The sequence below is a fragment of the Ostrea edulis genome, chromosome 5 (assembly GCF_947568905.1).
Source record: "Ostrea edulis chromosome 5, xbOstEdul1.1, whole genome shotgun sequence".
Taxonomy (NCBI): domain Eukaryota; kingdom Metazoa; phylum Mollusca; class Bivalvia; order Ostreida; family Ostreidae; genus Ostrea; species Ostrea edulis.
Window position 1 is genome coordinate 9,212,861 of NC_079168.1, and position 23,060 is coordinate 9,235,920.

General features: G+C 36.8%; 1 protein-coding gene across 2 annotated transcripts in view; it reads left to right on the top strand.

Moving 5' to 3' along the window:
• LOC125649093 (uncharacterized) overlaps positions 1-23,060 on the top strand; it is a 24,033-nt gene extending 973 nt beyond the window's left edge. Inside the window, exons 3-10 of one of the 2 annotated variants that reach the window (XM_048876320.2) lie at positions 1,796-1,927; positions 3,794-3,985; positions 5,032-5,163; positions 6,531-6,674; positions 9,846-11,006; positions 11,365-11,489; positions 18,787-18,856; positions 21,342-23,060. In XM_048876320.2, coding sequence (XP_048732277.2) covers positions 1,796-1,927; positions 3,794-3,985; positions 5,032-5,163; positions 6,531-6,674; positions 9,846-11,006; positions 11,365-11,489; positions 18,787-18,856; positions 21,342-21,691 — 2,306 coding nt within the window. In that variant the 3' untranslated portion in view covers positions 21,692-23,060. The remainder of the gene's footprint in view (positions 1-1,795; positions 1,928-3,793; positions 3,986-5,031; positions 5,164-6,530; positions 6,675-9,845; positions 11,007-11,364; positions 11,490-18,786; positions 18,857-21,341) is intronic. The other variant, XM_048876321.2, reaches the window with a different exon arrangement.

Sequence of the window (23,060 nt, forward strand, 5' to 3'; positions counted from 1 at the left end):
CAGTGTGATTGTGTGTACATTTATCACCATATCCACTAGTATAAAGGAAAACATACCCAATATTCTAATCAATAATTATACTTTTCATGTTTCTTCTCAGTCAGCTTTTCATCTAATAAATTCTGTATTTGTAAAATTATCATTATAATCATTATAAGTGAACCTCGCCATTACACAAACAATGCAACAGACCAAGAATCACTGTTGACCAATCAATAGATTGAGTGTGAGATTTCCGGTCAATAATCCATGAGTGTGAGAGTTCTGGTCAATAGACCACAAGTGTGAGAGTTCAGGTCAATTGACCACGTGTATGAGAGTTCTGGTCCATTGACCACATGTGTGAGAGTTCCGGTGAATTGACCACATGTATGAGAGTTCTGGTCCATTGACCACATGTGTGAGAGTTCCAGTCAATTGACCACATGTGTGAGAGTTCCGGTCAATAGACCACAAATATGAGAGTTCCGATTAATAAACCACGAGTGTGAGAGTTCCGGTCAATAATCCATGAGTGTGAGTCTTCCGGTCAATAGACCACAAATGTGAGAGTTCCAGTCGATAGACCACGAGTGTGAGAGTTTCGTTCAATTGACCACAAGTGTTAGAGTTCCTGTCAATAGACCATGTCTATGAGAGTTCCGGTCAATTGACCAAGTGTCTGAGAGTTCAGGTCAATAGACCACGTGTATGAGAGTTCTGGTCCATTGACCACATGTGAGAGTTCTGGTCAATAGACCGCGAGTGTGAGAGTTCCGGTTGATAGACCATGATTGTTAGAGTTCCGGTCAATAGACCATGAGTGTGAGAGTTCCGGTCAATAGACCATGTGTGTGAGAGTTCCGGTCAATAGACCATGAATGTGAGAGTTCCAGTCGATAGACCACGAGTGTGAGAGTTTCGGTCAATTGACCACAAGTGTTAGAGTTCCTGTCAATAGACCATGTGTATGAGAGTTCCGGTCAATTGACCAAGTGTGTGAGAGTTCAGGTCAATTGACCACATGTATGAGAGTTCTGGTCAATAGACCGCGAGTGTGAGAGTTCCGGTTGATAGACCATGATTGTTAGAGTTCCGGTCAATAGACCATGAGTGTGAGAGTTCCGGTCAATAGACCATGTGTGTGAGAGTTCCGGTCAATAGACCACGTGTATGAGAGTTAAATTAACCAATCAGTACAATTCACAGAATTTTCCTCAAATTTGAATCCATTCATATTGACCTTGAACAGCTCAAAAGTGCTGTTCATTGGATTCTTAAGTATTTCATTTATGACAAAAATTCATTATTGACAAAACTTCAGGATTTTATATAATGTCAGACAGTCTCTTGATAACACGATGTATTAATAGAGAAGTTGATTAAATAAATTTACAGGGTTTTATTTGTGACAATAAAACATACAGTCCCAGCAAAAAAACCAGATAAAGGACCTGCTGATGTATTAGAATAAAGGCAGTATTTGCCTCTGTTGAGAATCAAATCCAGTACTTCGGGCATAACAGACCATGCAGTATTCTACTGATCAAGCAAAATGGTACTTGACTACCAGACAGAGCACTATATGTATAGTACTTAGTAGGAAGTTCATGTCCCTTCGTGTAACCTTACTCATTTAAGTACAAAAACCTACATATGTATGTGTTTACAAATTGAAGTGAATGAAAAACTAACTTAAATTGTTTTGATGTACTTAAAGAGTAGACAGAGGAAGTATGATAAAGTTTACTTCAAGTGTCACCAGGAAATCTGCAGCATGGTGATTATGTTACTGATTTCCTTTTTATATAATCAGGCCCAGAAGACAGTCAGGGTGTGGCCCAAAATCTACAAGAGGAGAGAACACTGGTCATCGTTGTACTGAATCACACACTGCAGGAAATATTAGATCACAGGAAATCCAGACGGCTGTTGAACAAAATTCGAGGTGACAAATTTTGTTAGTTTTGAAACTTCTAAACCAATGCAATGAATTACCAAGAAGTTGCTTTAGTTGGTGTTATTTTTCACCCTTGAAAACGGAATGCTTTACTTGTTTAGAAATGATCTGTATGACATCACCTTTTCACTTCCAGTACTGAGAGTGAGAGACTGTACATTTCTAAATATACATGAGCAAATTTTAGAGAAGGTCTATTTGCAAAATAAGATTATTCACTCTTAGTGTTATATATTTCTGAAATAATGTAAAATCTCTTAATCAACAGTCCACTTGGAAATTCAGATTCTTGCGATTTGATGTCTATGAGTCATACATGTATTGTTACAGTGATATATAATGTATTGTCACAGTGATATATAATGTATTGTCACAGTGATATATAATATATTGTCACTGTGATATATAATGTATTGTCACAGTGATATATATAATGTATTGTCACAGTGATATATAATGTATTGTCACTGTGATATATAATGTATTGTCACAGTGATATATAATATATTGTCACAGTGATATATATAATGTATTGTCACAGTCATATATAATGTATTGTCACAGTGATATATAATATATTGTCACAGTCATATATAATGTATTGTCACAGTGATATATAATATATTGTCACAGTCATATATAATGTATTGTCACAGTCATATATAATGTATTTTCACAGTGAAACATAATGCATTGTCGCAGTGATATATAATGTATTGTTACAGTGATATATAATGTATTGTCACAGTGATACATAATGTATTGTCACAGTGATATATATAATGTATTGTCACAGTGATATATAATGTTTTGTCACAGTCATATATAATGTATTTTCACAGTGAAACATAATGCATTGTCGCAGTGATATATAATGTATTGTTACAGTGATATATAATGTATTGTTACAGTGATACATAATGTATTGTTACAGTGATATATAATGTATTGTTACAGTGATACATAATGTATTGTCACAGTGATATATATAATGTATTGTCACAGTGATATATAATGTATTGTCACAGTCATATATAATGTATTTTCACAGTGATACATAATGTATTGTCACAGTGATATATATAATGTATTGTCACAGTGATATATAATGTATTGTCACAGTGATATATACTTTAAAGTACACTCACTTAAAATAAGGAATCTACAGTGTGCTGTGACCAAAATGACAGTTTTTCGAATTTCTTACAAAATACATGACAAATTATTGTAATCTATGTAGAAAGTGCACGGTTTTCTCAGCAGAATTTTGATTACATGTGAAATTTGGTGGGCAGAAGTTCACCATCACTGTTTTGAAATGTAAATTGCAAAATGACACATCATGCAGACTTTTTATTTTCAAAGGCAGATTATATCCCCCCCTCCCCCTCCCCCCCCCCCCCCCCCACACACACACACACCACCAAATGGCATGTTCTGAAGATACTTGGAAAATTCCAAGAAATTGTTCTAAAGTACAGTGTAATTCATTGTACACACAAAAATTGTTTCATAATCAAGCTGCTCAAATATACTGACTAGACATTTTTAGTATTTCAAGAACAGATTTTTAAAATCATCACACTTTGTTTTTTGTTGTTTGTTTTTTTTTATTGGTGGTTACCCGGAGGGAGGGGGGTGGGGGTGGATGGTTGTTGACATAAATCACAGATGTTTCAGACAAAATATAAATCAATATAAAATTGTAGCAAAAATTTGAAGACAGCAATTTATTTTCTAATTCTAATGTTATTGAGAGATTAAGATATTGGATTAATTGTATTTTTCTTTACACATATTCTTTTATAATGTCTGTTATGTCAATTCTTCCATGTGTGAACACCCATCTTGCAGATCATTTTAAGGCTGAACGAGTACTGTTTCTTAAGCATCAGATTACAGAGGAGGAGATTCGGGATTTCGTAGCTGACATCACAGACGATGAGACCTGTGAACTTCACAGTCTTAGTCTTAAAAACATCTCACATATTACCACGCAGATCTGGGACCTTTCGTCAGTCAACCACAAGGCCACAGAATCAGATGGTAAGACGAAATGGAAAGAAAAATATTATGTTTACCTGATATGAGGTATGATTTGATCACCTTCACATTGAAGTCAATAGTTTCTAGTTCACTCCACTCTCCCACCAGTGTGGAAATGTCAGCAAGCATTGGAGTGTTAGTAAGTGTGGGAATGTTAGTGTATGGGAGTGTGTGTGGGAGTGGGAGTGTTAATGTGTGGGAGTGTTAATGTGTGTGGGAGTGTTAGTGTGTGTGGGAGTGTTAATGTGTGTGGGAGTGTTAGTGTGTGTGGGAGTGTGTGGGAGTGGGAGTGTATGGGAGTGTGTGAGGGAGTGTTAATGTGTGGTAGTGTTAGTGTGTGTGGGAATGTTAGTGTGTGTGGGAGTGTTAGTGTGTGTGGGAGTGGGAGTGTGTGTGGGAGTGTTAGTGTGTGTGGGAGTGTTAGTGTGTGTGGGAGTGTTAGTGTGTGTGGGAATGTTAGTGTGTGTGGGAGTGTTAGTGTGTGGGAGTGTGAGTGTATGGGAGTGTTAGTGTGTGTGGGAGTGTTAGAGTGTTTAGGAGTGGGAGTGTGTGTGGGAGTGTTAATGTGTGTGGGAGTGTTAGTGTGTGGGAGTGTTAGTGTATGGGAGTGTGAGTGTATGGGAGTGTTAGTGTGTGGGAGTGTTAGTGTGTGGGAGTGTTAGTGTGTGGGAGTGTTAGTGTATGGGAGTGTTTAGGAGTGGGAGTGTGTGTGGGAGTGTTAGTGTGTGTGGGAGTGTTAGAGTGTTTAGGAGTGGGAGTGTGTGTGGGAGTGTTAATGTGTGTGGGAGTGTTAGTGTGTATGGGATTGTTAGAGTGTTTAGGAGTGGGAGTGTGTGTGGGAGTGTTAATGTGTTGAGTATTAATGTGTGTGGGAGTGTTAGTGTGTGTAGGAGTGTTAGTGTGTGTGGGAGTGTTAGCGAGTGTGGGATTGTTAAAGTGTTTTGGAGTGTTAGTGTGTGGGAATGTTAGCAAATTACTCAGCAGTTACCTAGACATGGGTGATCTAATGCATTACATTTCAATTTACTTCTTTTCTCGATCCTCAGAAATCAATGGAGCAATGCTTTCCCAAATAGGGCATTCTTTGGAACGGGCAGCTGATAAACTCAACAGCAGCCAATGGAATGCTGTGGATAAGGAGTCCATCTGTGGAGAGGATTTTACCAGAATAACCAGTGGTCAGTGCTAAAACCAGTGTCAGTGCTAAAACCAGTGTCAGTACTAAAACCAGTGGTCAGTAGTAAAACCAGTGGTCAATGCTAAAACCAGTAGTCTGTACTAGAACCAGCTACGTACTTAAATCATTGGTCAGTGCTAAAACCAGTGTCTGTACTAAAACCTGTGTCAGTGCTAAAACCAGTCTCAGTACTAAAACCAGTAGTCAATACAAAAACCAGTGGTCAGTGCTAAAACCAGTGGTCAGTGCTAAAACTAGTGTGCTAAAACTTGTGGTCAATGCTAAAACCAGTGGTCAGTACTAAAACCTGTGGTCAGTACTAAAACCAGTGGTCAGTGCTGTCTAGGTGTTTACTGAAGCAGAAAATCAGCAGTCAGTTTTTTGTGTTTTTGTAGCATGATAGTCATAAACGTTACATTTTCAACTTCTTCTTCATAACTTCTGGGTAAATGTCAACCAAATTTGCCAAAAAGCATTAAATTTAAAAAATAAAATCCTTTGATTAAAGGAATTCAGAGATGCCCAGAGTTCAACACTATTCTTTCTACCTTAGTGGACCTTCATAAATGTCTGCATTTACTAGTAGTTGTAACTGTGACTGCATTTAAATGAAATAAACAATTTGTATTTAATTTACAATTCAATCGATTGATGTATACTTACAGCACCTGTTGCATTTACATGTAATTACTCCCACGACAGCTAGTCTTTATAATCAGCCATGGAAATGCAGATAGCCATGATTGCTGAAGGGATTTACACCTCTTTTCTGCTTCATAAATGTATCTCATTTGTGTCTCCTTCTTGTCATCACTGGTTTTAGTTTTCTTGGCTGACAAAGGTTACACATAGATGCGTGACGCCCAGCCAATATCGTAACATGTTTTTCTTTGATAAACTACTGGATGCAATGTTTTTATTGAGTTGAACCATAATATTTCTTGTGAAATAGAAGTATGTCTTATCAATTGATGAATTTCCAATGAAAGCAAACAACAAAGACTATTTACAAACTGATTTATTTCTATTTATAGATTAAAATTAATTAGACCGACGATCCACCTTAGTACATGTAGTATGCAATAATAGATGGTCTCTGACTGCTGGTCCGCCATTAGTATCGAACCCTAATACAGCACAGGCACAAAAGGGGTTTGAAATATAGGGATATATAGCATGTGTAGTGGGAAAATTCTTCAAAAATTTTTCCCAAGAACCACATAAGCACAATCTGTTTCATAGGGAAGGAAGCTGCTCGGGTCAGCAATGTGGCCCACAAGCTTTTGTTTTTATGCCAAGTGTTTAGCATAAAATTCTAGTGGGTATGTATATGTAGATGTATACTGTTAGTAAAACATATCTTTCCAGATTCATCCAGCGATCCACAAGAATCCCACAATTCCTTTACCGAAAGCATGAAATTATTTGACTCGAGTGACACAGGATCACTTACGTCCAGCAGTAGTGGTAGAGATGGCACTGTTAAACTGGCCAGGGATTTTCCTTCACCAGGTAGGTAGGCAGCCGGCCTGGCTGTTAAACCTCAAAGGGAGACTCGGTCAGAAAATGAAATGCGGTAAAGCCATCAACACATTTGTAGAGTAAAACTTGTTTAATCACACTCAATGTCAAGTATAAAACGGAGAGTATAAAGGGAACTTATACTGCCTTGCTATAGAGCTAGATTTTCTATTGATGTGGTAGAGTAATTATCTTGATCACACAAGTTAAGGTTGATCGATCCTCATGTGATGTCATAGGTTATTGCAAAAATCTTAATAAACTAAACTTTGCACATGATAGAAATACAGTAAAATATCTCTATCTCGATGTCCAAGGGACCTCGAAAAAACTTCGAGATATCCGGGGGTTCGAGATATCCAAAATCGATCTTGGATATTTTTTTAAGGAGGATATTTGATGCATAGTATGGGATTCGCATTATAAACAAAAACCCCATTGCCGTTTCTTATAGTTTAATTCAAGTTGATAAATTAATATTGTGGAATTTCAAAGACAAACATTTCGTTTTTTTTAATATATATAAACATCCAATTGAATTCACAATGTGTTTCAAAATTAAGATGATCGTGCCTGTATGCTTACTTTAAGTTTACTGATGTCCAGGCTCAACTGGGATGTAGTTTTTGCGTTGTAATGAAAGAACCCATCACGTAAGAAACAAAAAAGACGGATTTAAAAAACAACTTTTAAATGTCTATTAAATAAATTTTCGTGTTTTCTCTGTACTAGTTTTAATGATGAAGCGTGTATTATTAAATGCGTTATCGTTATTAAGAGTGTCAAGCGTATTTCGACGATTTTTTGCGTTTATCTAACCCACATGTTAATGATAGAGCGTGTGTCATTCAAAACACCATACCTGGAATCGGGTGTGTTAGTTCATAATTGGCGGTGAACTTTAGCCGTAATGTTGGATGGCTTCACTAATCACCTAAGCTGTTGGACTATTTATTGCGATCTGGGTCTGCTCGGAAAAGCGAGCGTGGAGTAGCGGTCATTAATTATAATTGATGTGTCCGCGGGTGTGAATGTGTGACTTAACGACGCCAGGTATGGTAAGCAGAGCGGAAAATTGACTGCATTTCGAGATAAACCAGGTGAATTTAGGGTATGGGACCTTGAAAATACTTCGACATAAGCGGAGTATTCGAGATTACCGTGTTCGAAATATCAGAAGTTTTTAAAATCATTTATATAGGGAAAACGGCCGGGACCGGCGGTCAACTTCGTCTCAAGCGGGGTATTCGAGATAAACCATATTCGAGATACAGATATTTAACTGTATATCTTTCTGAGGAATGTTATTCACTGGATATAATAAAAAATGTGGTAAACTATTAATACTGAAAAAGTTTACATTTTCCATAGATGATCAATTATTCATGATTAAAAAATATTGTCAAGGGCAATAACTCCTATGCTGAAATTTCCTCTACTGGATGTCTATTATGCGCTGGTTTCCCTAATATCCACAATTAATCTATACATATTTATGAGTTAGCAGCTTTTTAAAACTGTTGATATCTAAATTTTGTCATTTTAACAAGTTTTTATCTATTTTTATTATTCTGTTTAACGAAAATGTGTGATTTTCTGATGTTGATGTATATTTCTGTTTTTGTATGTCTGACATCTTTAAAAAGGTGGCAACATATACATATTCTTTGGTTATTTAATTAATTGAATTAAACTATATTGAGTGGAAATTAATAAAGTTTTTCCACTTTTAACCATTAATATTGATAAGTCACATGAGGATGGATCTACCTTAAGTAGAATCTCTTCGGAGCTCTGGATATGGACATGGTTTTGTCCAGGACACAAGCTTCCCTGAGCAGGGGGGAATGTAGTGGTTGGTACATGTATATAGGGAACTTATACTGCCTTGCTAGAGAGCTAGCTTTTCTGGTGATGTGGTAGATCAAGTCACTCGAGTGGAGAGTGTCTCTTGCTTTGCTAGAGAGCTAGTTTTTCTAATGATTTGGTAGAGTCTCTCTCGAGTCACACAAGTTAAGCAATTGCGAGCCAGTTGAGCACTTGGCTGGGTGACCGCTACACATTACAATAGTGTGTATTGATTGTTAGTACCAGTACTATCAGCCATTCAAGTTAATTGTGCATGGATTCTTGATGACCTTGTTGTGTTAAGAGTTTTGTTTGTGCCTTGGTTTTTTTAAAGTTGTGTTTTGAGTCTTGATTTTCTTGTTGTATTGGAGCTTTGTAGTGTCAAACTCCATGATTCTTTGTGTTGTCACTATGTTTATGCCGGACTTCTTGATTCTTTGTGAAAGCTATTTTGTTCAAGCTCCTTGATTATTTGTATGAGAGCTATATTTGAGCCAAGCTTCTTGATTGTTTGTTTGAGAGCTATGTTTGAGCCAAGCTTCTTGATTCTTTGTATGAGAGCTATATTTGTGTCAGACTTCTTGAATCCTTGTGTGGGAGCTATGTTTTCAGGCTCCTTAATTCTTTGTGTGAGAGCTATGTTTGAGCCAAGCTTCTTGATTGTTTGTTTGAGAGCTATGTTTGTGTCAAGCTCCTTGATTCTTTGTTTGAGAGCTATGTTTGTGTCAAGCCCCTTGATTCTTTGTGTGGGTGCTGTTTGTGCCAAGCTGATTTGCAGGTGACAAATTAAGGAGGGGATAAAGTAATGCTGCTGGAATTATTTTGTGGGAAAGATGTGAAGAAAATTGTATCATGGGGGGATCAAACTTTGCATGCTTATTCTTCTTGGTGAGTTGTTGAACTCATGGGTCATATGATGTTTGAATTCTCAGATAAAAGAGTGAGTTTGAGTGTACATTATAAAGTTTAGACTTTATTTTATAACGATTAACAAACATGTTCTTCAACGTGTATTAATGTTTCATGTCGGCTCGGATTTTGGCATGAAGGGGTCATTGATGTGGAAGGAAACTGGGGGAAATCCACATTTGTACATTATATTGAGTGATGCTTTCTGCTTGTTGGGGCTCTTATTAACACCATGCTTAGGGTGGGCAGGGTCAGGCCATACACATGATGTTTTACAAAGGAAAATGCAACTGCTCAGGTGACCAATATAGTCCAAGGGCCTTTTGGTAGTAGTTTTTAAACATAAAATGGTGTGGTTAGGTTATAAGCTGCAGTATTCCATTGGTTTTATATATTTGTTTACAGAAAATATCCACTCCATGACTGGAAAATTAAGTGCAAAATTACAGGTAGACTTGTCAAGAGAAGACAAAGAAAATGCGAAGTTTTTAGGAAAAACTGATATTCTACACAAGAATGAACCAACTTCATCCCTTCAACAGGCAGCAGCTACAGGTTGTTGCCAAAAGAGGCAGAGCTTGCAGTGTTCAGCAGCAAAAGATGACAATAAATCCATACCTTGCTCAACACATCAGAGGTTAAAGCAGCAGCATTTTGTGACTACTCAATCTGGGGATGATTGGAATGCCAGTACTCAGCAGACTTTACTGCCTGTTGTAGGTAGTCCAATTCAAAATGTGCTGATTGTAAGAGGAAGTCCCATGCAGGAAGATTCAGGGTTGAAGGAAGAGGAAAGAAAATGTCTTCAAGAAACTACACCAAATCAACATGGCTCCAGTAAATTTCCCTCACAAATGCCTAATTTATCCAATGTTCAAAGCTATTCACAGTCAATGTCCAATTCCAATGGCAGATATGATGACAGTGAACATTATGAAAGATCTAGTGAACTAGGGTATCAACAGAGTTATGCCACTTCTTATCAGCAAGCATACTGCTCAACACCCATACGCTGCCAGAAATGTAATCACATAAAAGATCATGTGAAGCTGTACAGCATAGTCCCTCATCACACTGGCCTTGCATCACCCACATCTATTCCAAATTGCTTCAGCATCCCAAATTCCTCAGGTCCAGAAGCAATGACCTTTTCGTACTCGCTGTGTTTGGACTGCAGTAACAATATGTCTTCTACAGATAGTCCCATCAGACAGAACTTTTTTTGTGGTACTAATGAAACTTTCCAGAGCTCTAATTTGTTCCCTCCTGCTTTTGAGCATGTGGTGTCTCCATCCATTGTGACACAACATGTCCATCCAATGTATTTATCAAATTTTGAAAAGGGACCCAATCCACATCAGCAGGGAGATGTGGCAATGCCCCGACATCAAAGTTCACCCTCAAGGCTTAATCACCTAAACTCACACTCCACCAACACCACCAACAACTTTGGTAGGCAAGAGTTCAGAGATGAAATTCTAGATATAGACAACAAGATGAGGCGAGGCCCACCATTCCAAAGAAACATACCAGTGAATTCAGCTGGATCTCAACAATCAAACATAGGTAGAACATTCAAAGCACTAAAGAGCATGAAAAGTTCTCTGTGTCTTTTTTGTGGATTTTATGTTTGGATCTGAATTTACATTAGAAAACATTTAATCCACAGGCACTGGACATTTTAAATGTATACATTAATATTTTTAAAAGATGTCTTGTAAACAAACTATTTATAAGGTATATCATGTCACCATCTTGGTTTTCTTTTTCACCAGCTGCATCACTTTCAATTTTCGGTGAAAAGTTCAATTTAATATGACATTTAGACCCCTACCGTCTAGCAGTAACTCTGTCAAGGTCTTACCTCTGGCATCGTCACCGTGAACTGGGAATAAAGTACTGTTATTTGATCTCTTTGATATAGACAACACCAGGATTAGATCAGCAAGAACTTGTCCCGGTACCTTGTATAACATTCCAGAAAGTTCTCAGACAACACAAAGTAAAACTTTACCAAGTCATCTGTCAATCCTCAGATTTCCTGAGAGAGTAAGTACTATCACACTCACAGTTACTTATACTGACACAGACAACCGACATTAAGTACTATCACACTCACAGTTACTTATACTGACACAGACAACAGACAGTAAGTACTATCTCACTCACAGTTACTTATACTGACACAGTCTACAGACAGTAAGTACTATTACACTCACAGTTACTTATACTGACACAGACAACAGACAGTAAGTACTATCACACTCACAGTTACTTATACTGACACAGACAACATACAGTAAGTACTATCACACTCACAGTTACTGATACTGACACAGTCTACAGACAGTAAGTACTATCACACTCACAGTTACTTATACTGACACAGTCTACAGACACTAAGTACTCTCACAGTTACTTATACTGACACAGTCTACAGACAGTAAGTACTATCACACTCACAGTTACTTGTACTGACACAGTCTACAGACAGTAAGTACTATCTCACTCACAGTTACTTATACTGACACAGTCTACAGACAGTAAGTACTATCACACTCACAGTTACTTATACTGACACAGACAACAGACAGTAAGTACTATCACACTCACAGTTACTTATACTGACACAGACAACAGACAGTAAGTACTATCACACTCACAGTTACTTATACTGACACAGACAACAGACAGTAAGTACTATCTCACTCACAGTTACTTATACTGACACAGTCTACAGACAGTAAGTACTATTACACTCACAGTTACTTATACTGACACAGTCTACAGACAGTAAGTACTATCACACTCACAGTTACTTATACTGACACAGACAACAGACAGTAAGTACTATCACACTCACAGTTACTTATACTGACACAGAATACAGACAGTAAGTACTATCACACTCACAGTTACTTATACTGACACAGACAACAGACAGTAAGTACTATCACACTAACAGTTACTTATACGGACACAGACAACAGACAGTAAGTACTATCACACTCACAGTTACTTATACTGACACAGACAACAGACAGTAAGTACTATCTCACTCACAGTTACTTATACTGACACAGTCTACAGACAGTAAGTACTATTACACTCACAGTTACTTATACTGACACAGACAACAGACAGTAAGTACTATCACACTCACAGTTACTTATACTGACACAGACAACATACAGTAAGTACTATCACACTCACAGTTACTTATACTGACACAGTCTACAGACAGTAAGTACTATCACACTCACAGTTACTTATATTGACACAGACAACATACAGTAAGTACTATCTCACTCACAGTTACTTATACTGACACAGACAACAAACAGTAAGTACTATCACACTCACTGTTACTTATACTGACACAGACAACAAACAGTAAGTACTATCACACTCACAGTTACTTATACTGACACAGTCTACAGACACTAAGTACTCTCACAGTTACTTATACTGACACAGTCTACAGACAGTAAGTACTATCACACTCACAGTTACTTATACTGACACAGTCTACAGACACTAAGTACTCTCACAGTTACTTATACTGACACAGTCTACAGACAGTAAGTACTATTACACTCACAGTTACTTATACTGACACAGTCTACAGACAATAAGTACTATCACACTCACAGTTACTTATACTGACACAGTCTACAGACAGTAAGTACTATCTCACTCACAGTTACTTATACTGACACAGACAACAGACAGTAAGTACTATCACAGTTACTTATACTGACACAGTCTACAGACACTAAGTACTCTCACAGTTACTTATACTGACACAGTCTACAGACAATAAGTACTATCACACTCACAGTTACTTATACTGACACAGACAACAGACAGTAAGTACTATCACAGTTACTTATACTGACACAGTCTACAGACAGTAAGTACTCTCACAGTTACTTATACTGACACAGTCTACAGACAATAAGTACTATCACACTCACAGTTACTTATACTGACACAGTCTACAGACAGTAAGTACTATCTCACTCACAGTTACTTATACTGACACAGACAACAGACAGTAAGTACTATCACACTCACAGTTACTTATACTGACACAGACAACAAACAGTAAGTACTATCACACTCACAGTTACTTATACTGACACAGTCTACAGACAGTAAGTACTATCACAGTTACTTATACTGACACAGTCTACAGACAGTAAGTACTATTACACTCACAGTTACTTATACTGACACAGTCTACTGACAGTAAGTACTATCACACTCACAGTTACTTATACTGACACAGTCTACAGACAGTAAGTACTATTACACTCACAGTTACTTATACTGACACAGACAACAGACAGTAAGTACTATCACACTCACAGTTACTTATACTGACACAGTCTACAGACAGTAAGTACTATTACACTCACAGTTACTTATACTGACACAGAATACAGACAATAAGTACTATCACACTCACAGTTACTTATACTGACACAGTCTACAGACAATAAGTACTATCACACTCACAGTTACTTATACTGACACAGAATACAGACAATAAGTACTATCACACTCACAGTTACTTGTACTGACACAGACAACAGACAGTAAGTACTATCACACTCACAGTTACTTATACTGACACAGACAACAGACAGTAAGTACTATCACACTCACAGTTACTTATACTGACACAGTCTACAGACAGTAAGTACTATTACACTCACAGTTACTTATACTGACACAGTCTACAGACAGTAAGTACTATCACAGTTACTTATACTGACACAGACAACAAACAGTAAGTACTATCACACTCACTGTTACTTATACTGACACAGTCTACAGACAGTAAGTACTATTGCACTCACAGTTACTTATACTGACACAGTCTACAGACAGTAAGTACTATCTCACTCACAGTTACTTATACTGACACAGTCTACAGACAGTAAGTACTATCACACTCACAGTTACTTATACTGACACAGTCTACAGACAATAAGTACTATCACACTCACAGTTACTTATACTGACACAGACAACAGACAGTAAGTACTCTCACAGTTACTTATACTGACACAGTCTACAGACAGTAAGTACTATTGCACTCACAGTTACTTATACTGACACAGACAACAAACAGTAAGTACTATCACACTCACTGTTACTTATACTGACACAGACAACAAACAGTAAGTACTATCACACTCACAGTTACTTATACTGACACAGTCTACAGACACTAAGTACTCTCACAGTTACTTATACTGACACAGTCTACAGACAGTAAGTACTATCACACTCACAGTTACTTATACTGACACAGTCTACAGACACTAAGTACTCTCACAGTTACTTATACTGACACAGTCTACAGACAGTAAGTACTATTACACTCACAGTTACTTATACTGACACAGACAACAGACAGTAAGTACTATCACACTCACAGTTACTTATACTGACACAGTCTACAGACAGTAAGTACTATCACACTCACAGTTACTTATACTGACACAGTCTACAGACAGTAAGTACTATCTCACTCACAGTTACTTATACTGACACAGACAACAGACAGTAAGTACTATCTCACTCACAGTTACTTATACTGACACAGACAACAGACAGTAAGTACTATCACACTCACAGTTACTTATACTGACACAGTCTACATACAGTAAGTACTATTGCACTCACAGTTACTTATACTGACACAGACAACAGACAGTAAGTACTATCTCACTCACAGTTACTTATACTGACACAGACAACAGACAGTAAGTACTATCACACTCACAGTTACTTATACTGACACAGTCTACAGACAGTAAGTACTATTACACTCACAGTTACTTATACTGACACAGACAACAGACAGTAAGTACTATCACACTCACAGTTACTTATACTGACACAGACAACAGACAGTAAGTACTATCACACTCACAGTTACTTATACTGACACAGTCTACAGACAGTAAGTACTATCACACTCACAGTTACTTATACTGACACAGACAACATACAGTAAGTACTATCACACTCACAGTTACTTATACTGACACAGACAACAGACAGTAAGTACTCTCACAGTTACTTATACTGACACAGTCTACAGACAGTAAGTACTATTACACTCACAGTTACTTATACTGACACAGACAACAGACAGTAAGTACTATCACACTCACAGTTACTTATACTGACACAGTCTACAGACAGTAAGTACTCTCACAGTTACTTATACTGACACAGTCTACAGACAGTAAGTACTATTACACTCACAGTTACTTATACTGACACAGACAACAGACAGTAAGTACTATCACACTCACAGTTACTTATACTGACACAGTCTACAGACAGTAAGTACTATTACACTCACAGTTACTTATACTGACACAGACAACAAACAGTAAGTACTATCACACTCACAGTTACTTATACTGACACAGTCTACAGACAGTAAGTACTATTACACTCACAGTTACTTTTACTGACACAGACAACAAACAGTAAGTACTATCACACTCACAGTTACTTATACTGACACAGACAACAGACAGTAAGTACTATCACACTCACAGTTACTTATACTGACACAGACAACAAACAGTAAGTACTATTACACTCACAGTTACTTATACTGACACAGACAACAGACAGTAAGTACTATCACAGTTACTTATACTGACACAGACAACAGACAGTAAGTACTATCACACTCACAGTTACTTATACTGACACAGTCTACAGACAGTAAGTACTATCACACTCATAGTTACTTATACTGACACAGACAACAGACAGTAAGTACTATCACACTCACAGTTACTTATACTGACACAGTCTACAGACAATAAGTACTATCACACTCACAGTTACTTATACTGACACAGTCTACAGACAGTAAGTACTATCACACTCACAGTTACTTATACTGACACAGTCTACAGACAGTAAGTACTATCACACTCACAGTTACTTATACTGACACAGTCTACAGACAGTAAGTACTATCACACTCACAGTTACTTATACTGACACAGTCTACAGACAGTAAGTACTATCACACTCACAGTTACTTATACTGACACAGACAACAGACAGTAAGTACTATCACACTCACAGTTACTTATACTGACACAGACAACAGACAGTAAGTACTATCACACTCACAGTTACTTATACTGACACAGTCTACAGACAGTAAGTACTATCACACTCACAGTTACTTATACTGACACAGTCTACAGACAGTAAGTACTATCACACTCACAGTTACTTATACTGACACAGACAACAGACAGTAAGTACTATCACACTCACAGTTACTTATACTGACACAGTCTACAGACAGTAAGTACTATCACACTCACAGTTACTTATACTGACACAGTCTACTGACAGTAAGTACTATCACACTCACAGTTACTTATACTGACACAGTCTACAGACAGTAAGTACTATCACACTCACAGTTACTTATACTGACACAGTCTACAGACAGTAAGTACTATCACACTCACAGTTACTTATACTGACACAGACAACAGACAGTAAGTACTATCACAATCACAGTTACTTATACTGACACAGTCTACAGACAGTAAGTACTATCACACTCACAGTTACTTATACTGACACAGACAACAGACAGTAAGTACTATCACACTCACAGTTACTTATACTGACACAGTCTACAGACAGTAAGTACTATTACACTCACAGTTACTTATACTGACACAGACAACAGACAGTAAGTACTATCACACTCACAGTTACTTATACTGACACAGACAACAGACAGTAAGTACTATCACACTCACAGTTACTTATACTGACACAGTCTACAGACAGTAAGTACTATCACACTCACAGTTACTTATACTGACACAGTCTACAGACAGTAAGTACTATCACACTCACAGTTACTTATACTGACACAGACAACATACAGTAAGTACTATCACACTCACAGTTACTTATACTGACACAGACAACAGACAGTAAGTACTATCACACTCACAGTTACTTATACTGACACAGTCTACAGACAGTAAGTACTATCACACTCACAGTTACTTATACTGACACAGTCTACAGACAGTAAATACTATCACACTCACAGTTACTTATACTGACACAGTCTACAGACAGTAAGTACTATCACACTCACAGTTACTTATACTGACACAGTCTACAGACAGTAAGTACTATCTCACTCACAGTTACTTATACTGACACAGACAACAGACAGTAAGTACTATCTCACTCACAGTTACTTATACTGACACAGTCTACAGACAGTAAGTACTATCACACTCACAGTTACTTATACTGACACAGTCTACAGACAGTAAGTACTATCACACTCACAGTTACTTATTATTGACACAGTCTACAGACAGTAAGTACTATCTCACTCACAGTTACTTATACTGACACAGACAACAGACAGTAAGTACTATCTCACTCACAGTTACTTATACTGACACAGACAACAGACAGTAAGTACTATCACACTCACTGTTACTTATACTGACACAGTCTACAGACAGTAAGTACTATCACACTCACAGTTACTTATACTGACACAGTCTACAGACAATAAGTACTCTCACAGTTACTTATACTGACACAGTCTACTGACAGTAAGTACTATCACACTCACAGTTACTTATACTGACACAGTCTACAGACAGTAAGTACTATCACACTCACAGTTACTTATACTGACACAGTCTACAGACAGTAAGTACTATCACACTCACAGTTACTTATACTGACACAGACAACAAACAGTAAGTACATGTACTATCACACTCACAGTTACTTATACTGACACAGACAACAGACAGTAAATACTATCACACTCACAGTTACTTATACTGACACAGTCTACAGACAGTAAGTACTATCACACTCACAGTTACTTATACTGACACAGTCTACAGACAGTAAGTACTATCACACTCACAGTTACTTATACTGACACAGTCTACAGACAGTAAGTACTTACAAGAATATCACAGTCCATGGCAGTTATGCTAATTCTAATCCATGGTATACCAACGGAATGAGACTACGTTTTTTTCTGTATGCAGTTAAAATACTACTGTAATATGGTACAAATACTGCTGTAATATGTACAAATACTGCTGTAATATGTACAAATACTGCTGTAATATTTACAAATACTGCTGTTACATTATTGATGCTGTTCACAGGCGACATGGGCTCCATTGATAGTTTCAGTGAGTTGTGAACATTACCAAATGAAGTATGCGTATAAATGCAATATATGTTTTTCCAAGATTATGATATGTGTATTTTATAACTTCAGCATTCATATGATGGGGCTTCATCAGAATTGCCTCCAAAACCAAGCAACAGAATATCTGGTGATGACTCAGGTTGGTTTAATTTCCAACACACAACACACATAGATATAAATACTATGCAATTCTGTAAAGTATGGTTTTTAGCTCACCTGAGCTAAAAGCTCAAGTGAGCTTTTCTGATCACCCGTATTCCGGCGTCCGTCCGTCTGTAGTTAACATTTTTGACTTCTTCTCAAAAACCACTGGGCCAATTTCAACCAAAGTTGGCACAAAGCATCCTTAGGTAAAGGGAATTCTAAATTGTTAAAATAAAGGGCCAGGCCACCTTCCAAGGAGAGATAATCAAGAAAAGGTAAAAATAGGGTAGGGTCATTAAAAAATCTTCTTCTCAAGAACCACTGGGCCAGAAAAGATGAAATTTATAGATAAGCTTTATTAGGTAGTGCAGATTCTAAATTGTTAAAATCCTGGCCCCCAGGGGTTGGATGGGGCCACAATAGGGGATCAAAGTGTTACATACAAATATATAGGAAAAATCTTTAAAAATCTTCTTCTCAAGAACCACTGAGCCAGAAAAGCTGAGATTTATATGAAAGCTTTCTGCCATAGTGCAGATTCAAGTTTGTTCAAATCATGGCCCCTGGGGGTAGGATGGGGCCAGAAGGGGGGATCAAAGTTTTACATACAAATATATAAGAAAAATCTTTAAATATCTTCTTGTCAAGAACCATTGGGCCAAAGAAGTTCACATTTACATGAAAGCTTTCTGACATAGTGTAGATTCAAGTTTGCAAAAACTATGGCCTCCAGGGGACCCTGGGGTAGGTTGGGGCCATAATAAGGACTAAGGTTTTACATGCAAATATATATAGAAAGTCTTCTGATATGGACCAAGGTGACTCAGGTGAGCGATGTGGCCCATGGGCCTCTTGTTGTTGTTGTTTCTTTTTTTTCATGACAGTATACTTGATCTTACTAATGAGTCCAATATTTGGTAATATTTTTACAGAAGTATGTATTTGTTTAATTAAGTCTCCCTAACAAAGTTTGGAGACTTATTGTTTTTGCTTGGTTCTTATCATTTTACTGTATATTACAACTTCTACTTCTTTTTCGTCCCTAAAACTATCAGCAGGCATTCTCCTTGATGAAAGTATTCGATATCTAAGGATATGATAGGCCAGTGTATCTAGTTGTGCAGAAATGTTTTTGTTTTCATGTTGAAGGGGATATAGGGTACATTTTGGGGGGATCAAATGGGGTTGGGGTCCAATTTAAGCCACTATGGTGAATGATTTAATTACAAAAGTCAACAGATAGAACTTGACAAATATGGTAGAGTCCAGAGGGCCTTCACAAATGGGAAGAGAATGACAGGGGGCACTACAAACTACATTGTAGTTAAGGAACTCCAGTGACCTATGACCATGAACAGGAAAACTGGTATACATTCAAAACTGGGACTATAACAACATGAGATCTTCAGAAATGATAATAATGTGATAGGACCTACAAACTAGTATCAAAGTCAAGTGACTTTGATTTTGGAACATAAAATTTGTATTACTTTAGAACCAGATCTGATACAGACATGGGATCTTCAAAAATGATAAAGGGATGATGGGATCTACAAGTTTGTATCAAGGTCAAGTGACTCCAGTGACCTTAACCTCTGACTTTGACCATAAAAACGGGTATAACTTCAGAATGGAAATCATTAGAGACATGGGATCTTCAGAAATGATAAGAGAATACAAATAGTACTATGGTGAAATGGTCCTGTGACTTTGGCCTTTGACCTTGAACATAAAACTTGGTATAACCTTAAAACCAGGACTAATAGTGACATAGGATCACCAAAAGTGATGAGGATGATAGGACCCACAAATCAGTATTAAGGTCAAGTGACACCAATGACTCTGGCCTCTTACCTTGAAAATAAAAATTGATATAACATTAGAATGAAGTCTGATAGGGACCCGAGATCTTCTGAAATGGTGAGAGAATGATGGAACCTACAAACTAGTATCAAGGTCAAGTGACTCCAGTGACCTTGATCATAAAGACTTGTATAACTTTAGAATGAACTGATAGAGACATGAGATATTCAGAAATGATCGGAGGATTTGGGACTTACGAACTAGGATGAAGGTCAAGTGATGCCAGTTTTACTAAAAGAAATAAATGGATTATTTTAAATCAAGGTCTTTGTGATCTAGATTTTCAAAATGAAATTTGAATTGGAATGGATTTTATTCAAGGGGGAGTTATTAATGTGGGGGGAAATAGTATTACTCAGTAAAAGCCCACTTTTATGGAGCCAGTACTTTGTTTGGGAGACTTTATAATCAGCAAACTCTAATCATATCTTGTTGTAATGCCTCTGGAGTAAGTAATCTTCAATTGCCAATTTAGATTTTAAACTTTAAACTAATTTCAAGAGAGTCTGTTTGAATGTTACTATATCACATGCTCGTGTTAAGTTGTCAAGGCAGTACAGTGTATCTCATATCTATCAAAAAATTAAAACAAACTGTAGTACCCATTCTATTTATAGCAGCTGGAGCCTCTGCAGCATCCAATGGCTATGATCACCTTCCCCTGATGAGTCTTAGTCACGTTGTCATCGAATACGTCAAGTCACAACTGGATTATACTGGAAGCAACACATTAAACTGGATGCAGCTTGCTCACCTCCACCACTGGAACTTTAGCATGATTGATACGATCAAGAAAAAGTGGCAGATGAGGGTGATCGAGAGCCCCTTCCTGGAACTGATTCAAAACTCCGAGGACTTCCAAAACTACACCTACGGCCAGCTTAAACTAGATTTGGAGAAAATTCCAAGGAAAGATATTTTGGAAAAATTGAGGGAATTTGAGGAAAAAGTAAAACTTGTAGTATAAATTCCATGTTTGTGTTATTTCTAGGAGGTGGTGTCTGTGGTCAGTTTATTTTCCCCAATACATTTAAGAAGTAATGTTATGAACAATATCTCTGATGTTTGAAAACATTTCAGTCCAATATGATTTTAATGCTACTGTATTTGACCTCGTAAGTTTTAGAAATTAGTCATGACTGTGAAATTGTCTGTTTTTATGACGTGACTCAAGTGTCCATGCCTGGAGGTTATAAAACTTTTTTGAGCACGTTTTCATTCTCAAAGTATGTGCTGTATGATGTCACATGAAGTTTATATTAACTGACAGTCTTCAATAAGTGTACTATGAATGGCCTTTGAAATTTTAGATGACTCATTTAATTGTGTTACAACAATCTGTTAAGATTACATGTGTTTATATTTAGATGTAATTCAGTTTGGGTTTTTATTTGTACAGCATTTTATACTGAACAGTATTAATGAACACCTCATTCTTACGGATCGGAAAAAGAATGGCTATATAATTTGATCAAACAGAATAAAATAATTCTTGTTTGCTTGATTTTTAAAATCATGATTCAACATTTTGTTAATATTTTGTTTTATTTTATAAATATTTTATTCATTATGTACATATTGGTCTTTTTTGTTTTTGTTTGTTTCTACTACATAAACTACCAATGCAGTAATTTCAATATATTTTTCAATGCATTATGGTTTATTTTTTGGAATTTTGTCTCTTTTAAGAAAAATTATCTTCAAGAACAGCATTTTGATATTTGTTAGGTTATTTCCTGGAAGTGATGCATTATCAGATGATATGTTGGTATCAGTGGTAGATGTGCACCAATCACGCCATAGACATCAGTTACTGAATTCAACATGTACCATTCCACTGTATTTTATATGACTCAGTCAGCTGAAATTTTTATGCATCATGTTGAAAAAATTTACTTGTGAATGATTTGATAAGAGATTTTGCAGTCTTGCAATTTCGCAGGCCTTACCAGCAACCTGAGAAAAACACGGACTTCTTATTGCAATAACCTGATGCAAGAAAATTTGTTCTAGATGGAAGATTCTAGACGATGTTTTAGTCACCAAGTGGAAATGATTTTAAAACATATTTATACTTATCTATATGCAATCTCATCATTTTTTGCCAAACAGTAGGTAAAGTAGAAAATGTATCAATTTCTGGGGTTGCTATTTAGTTTTATATATTTACATTCACTGTATTCTGCTTAATTTCTATTGAAATCCATTGCTTGTCATTTGCAAAATATTTACATTTCCAATAATTTGGACTTCGATATCCTAGCTTATTAATTTTTAAAATGTCAAGCATTTCCTCATGAATGTGAACAATATGCATATAAATTTTGATAAATATA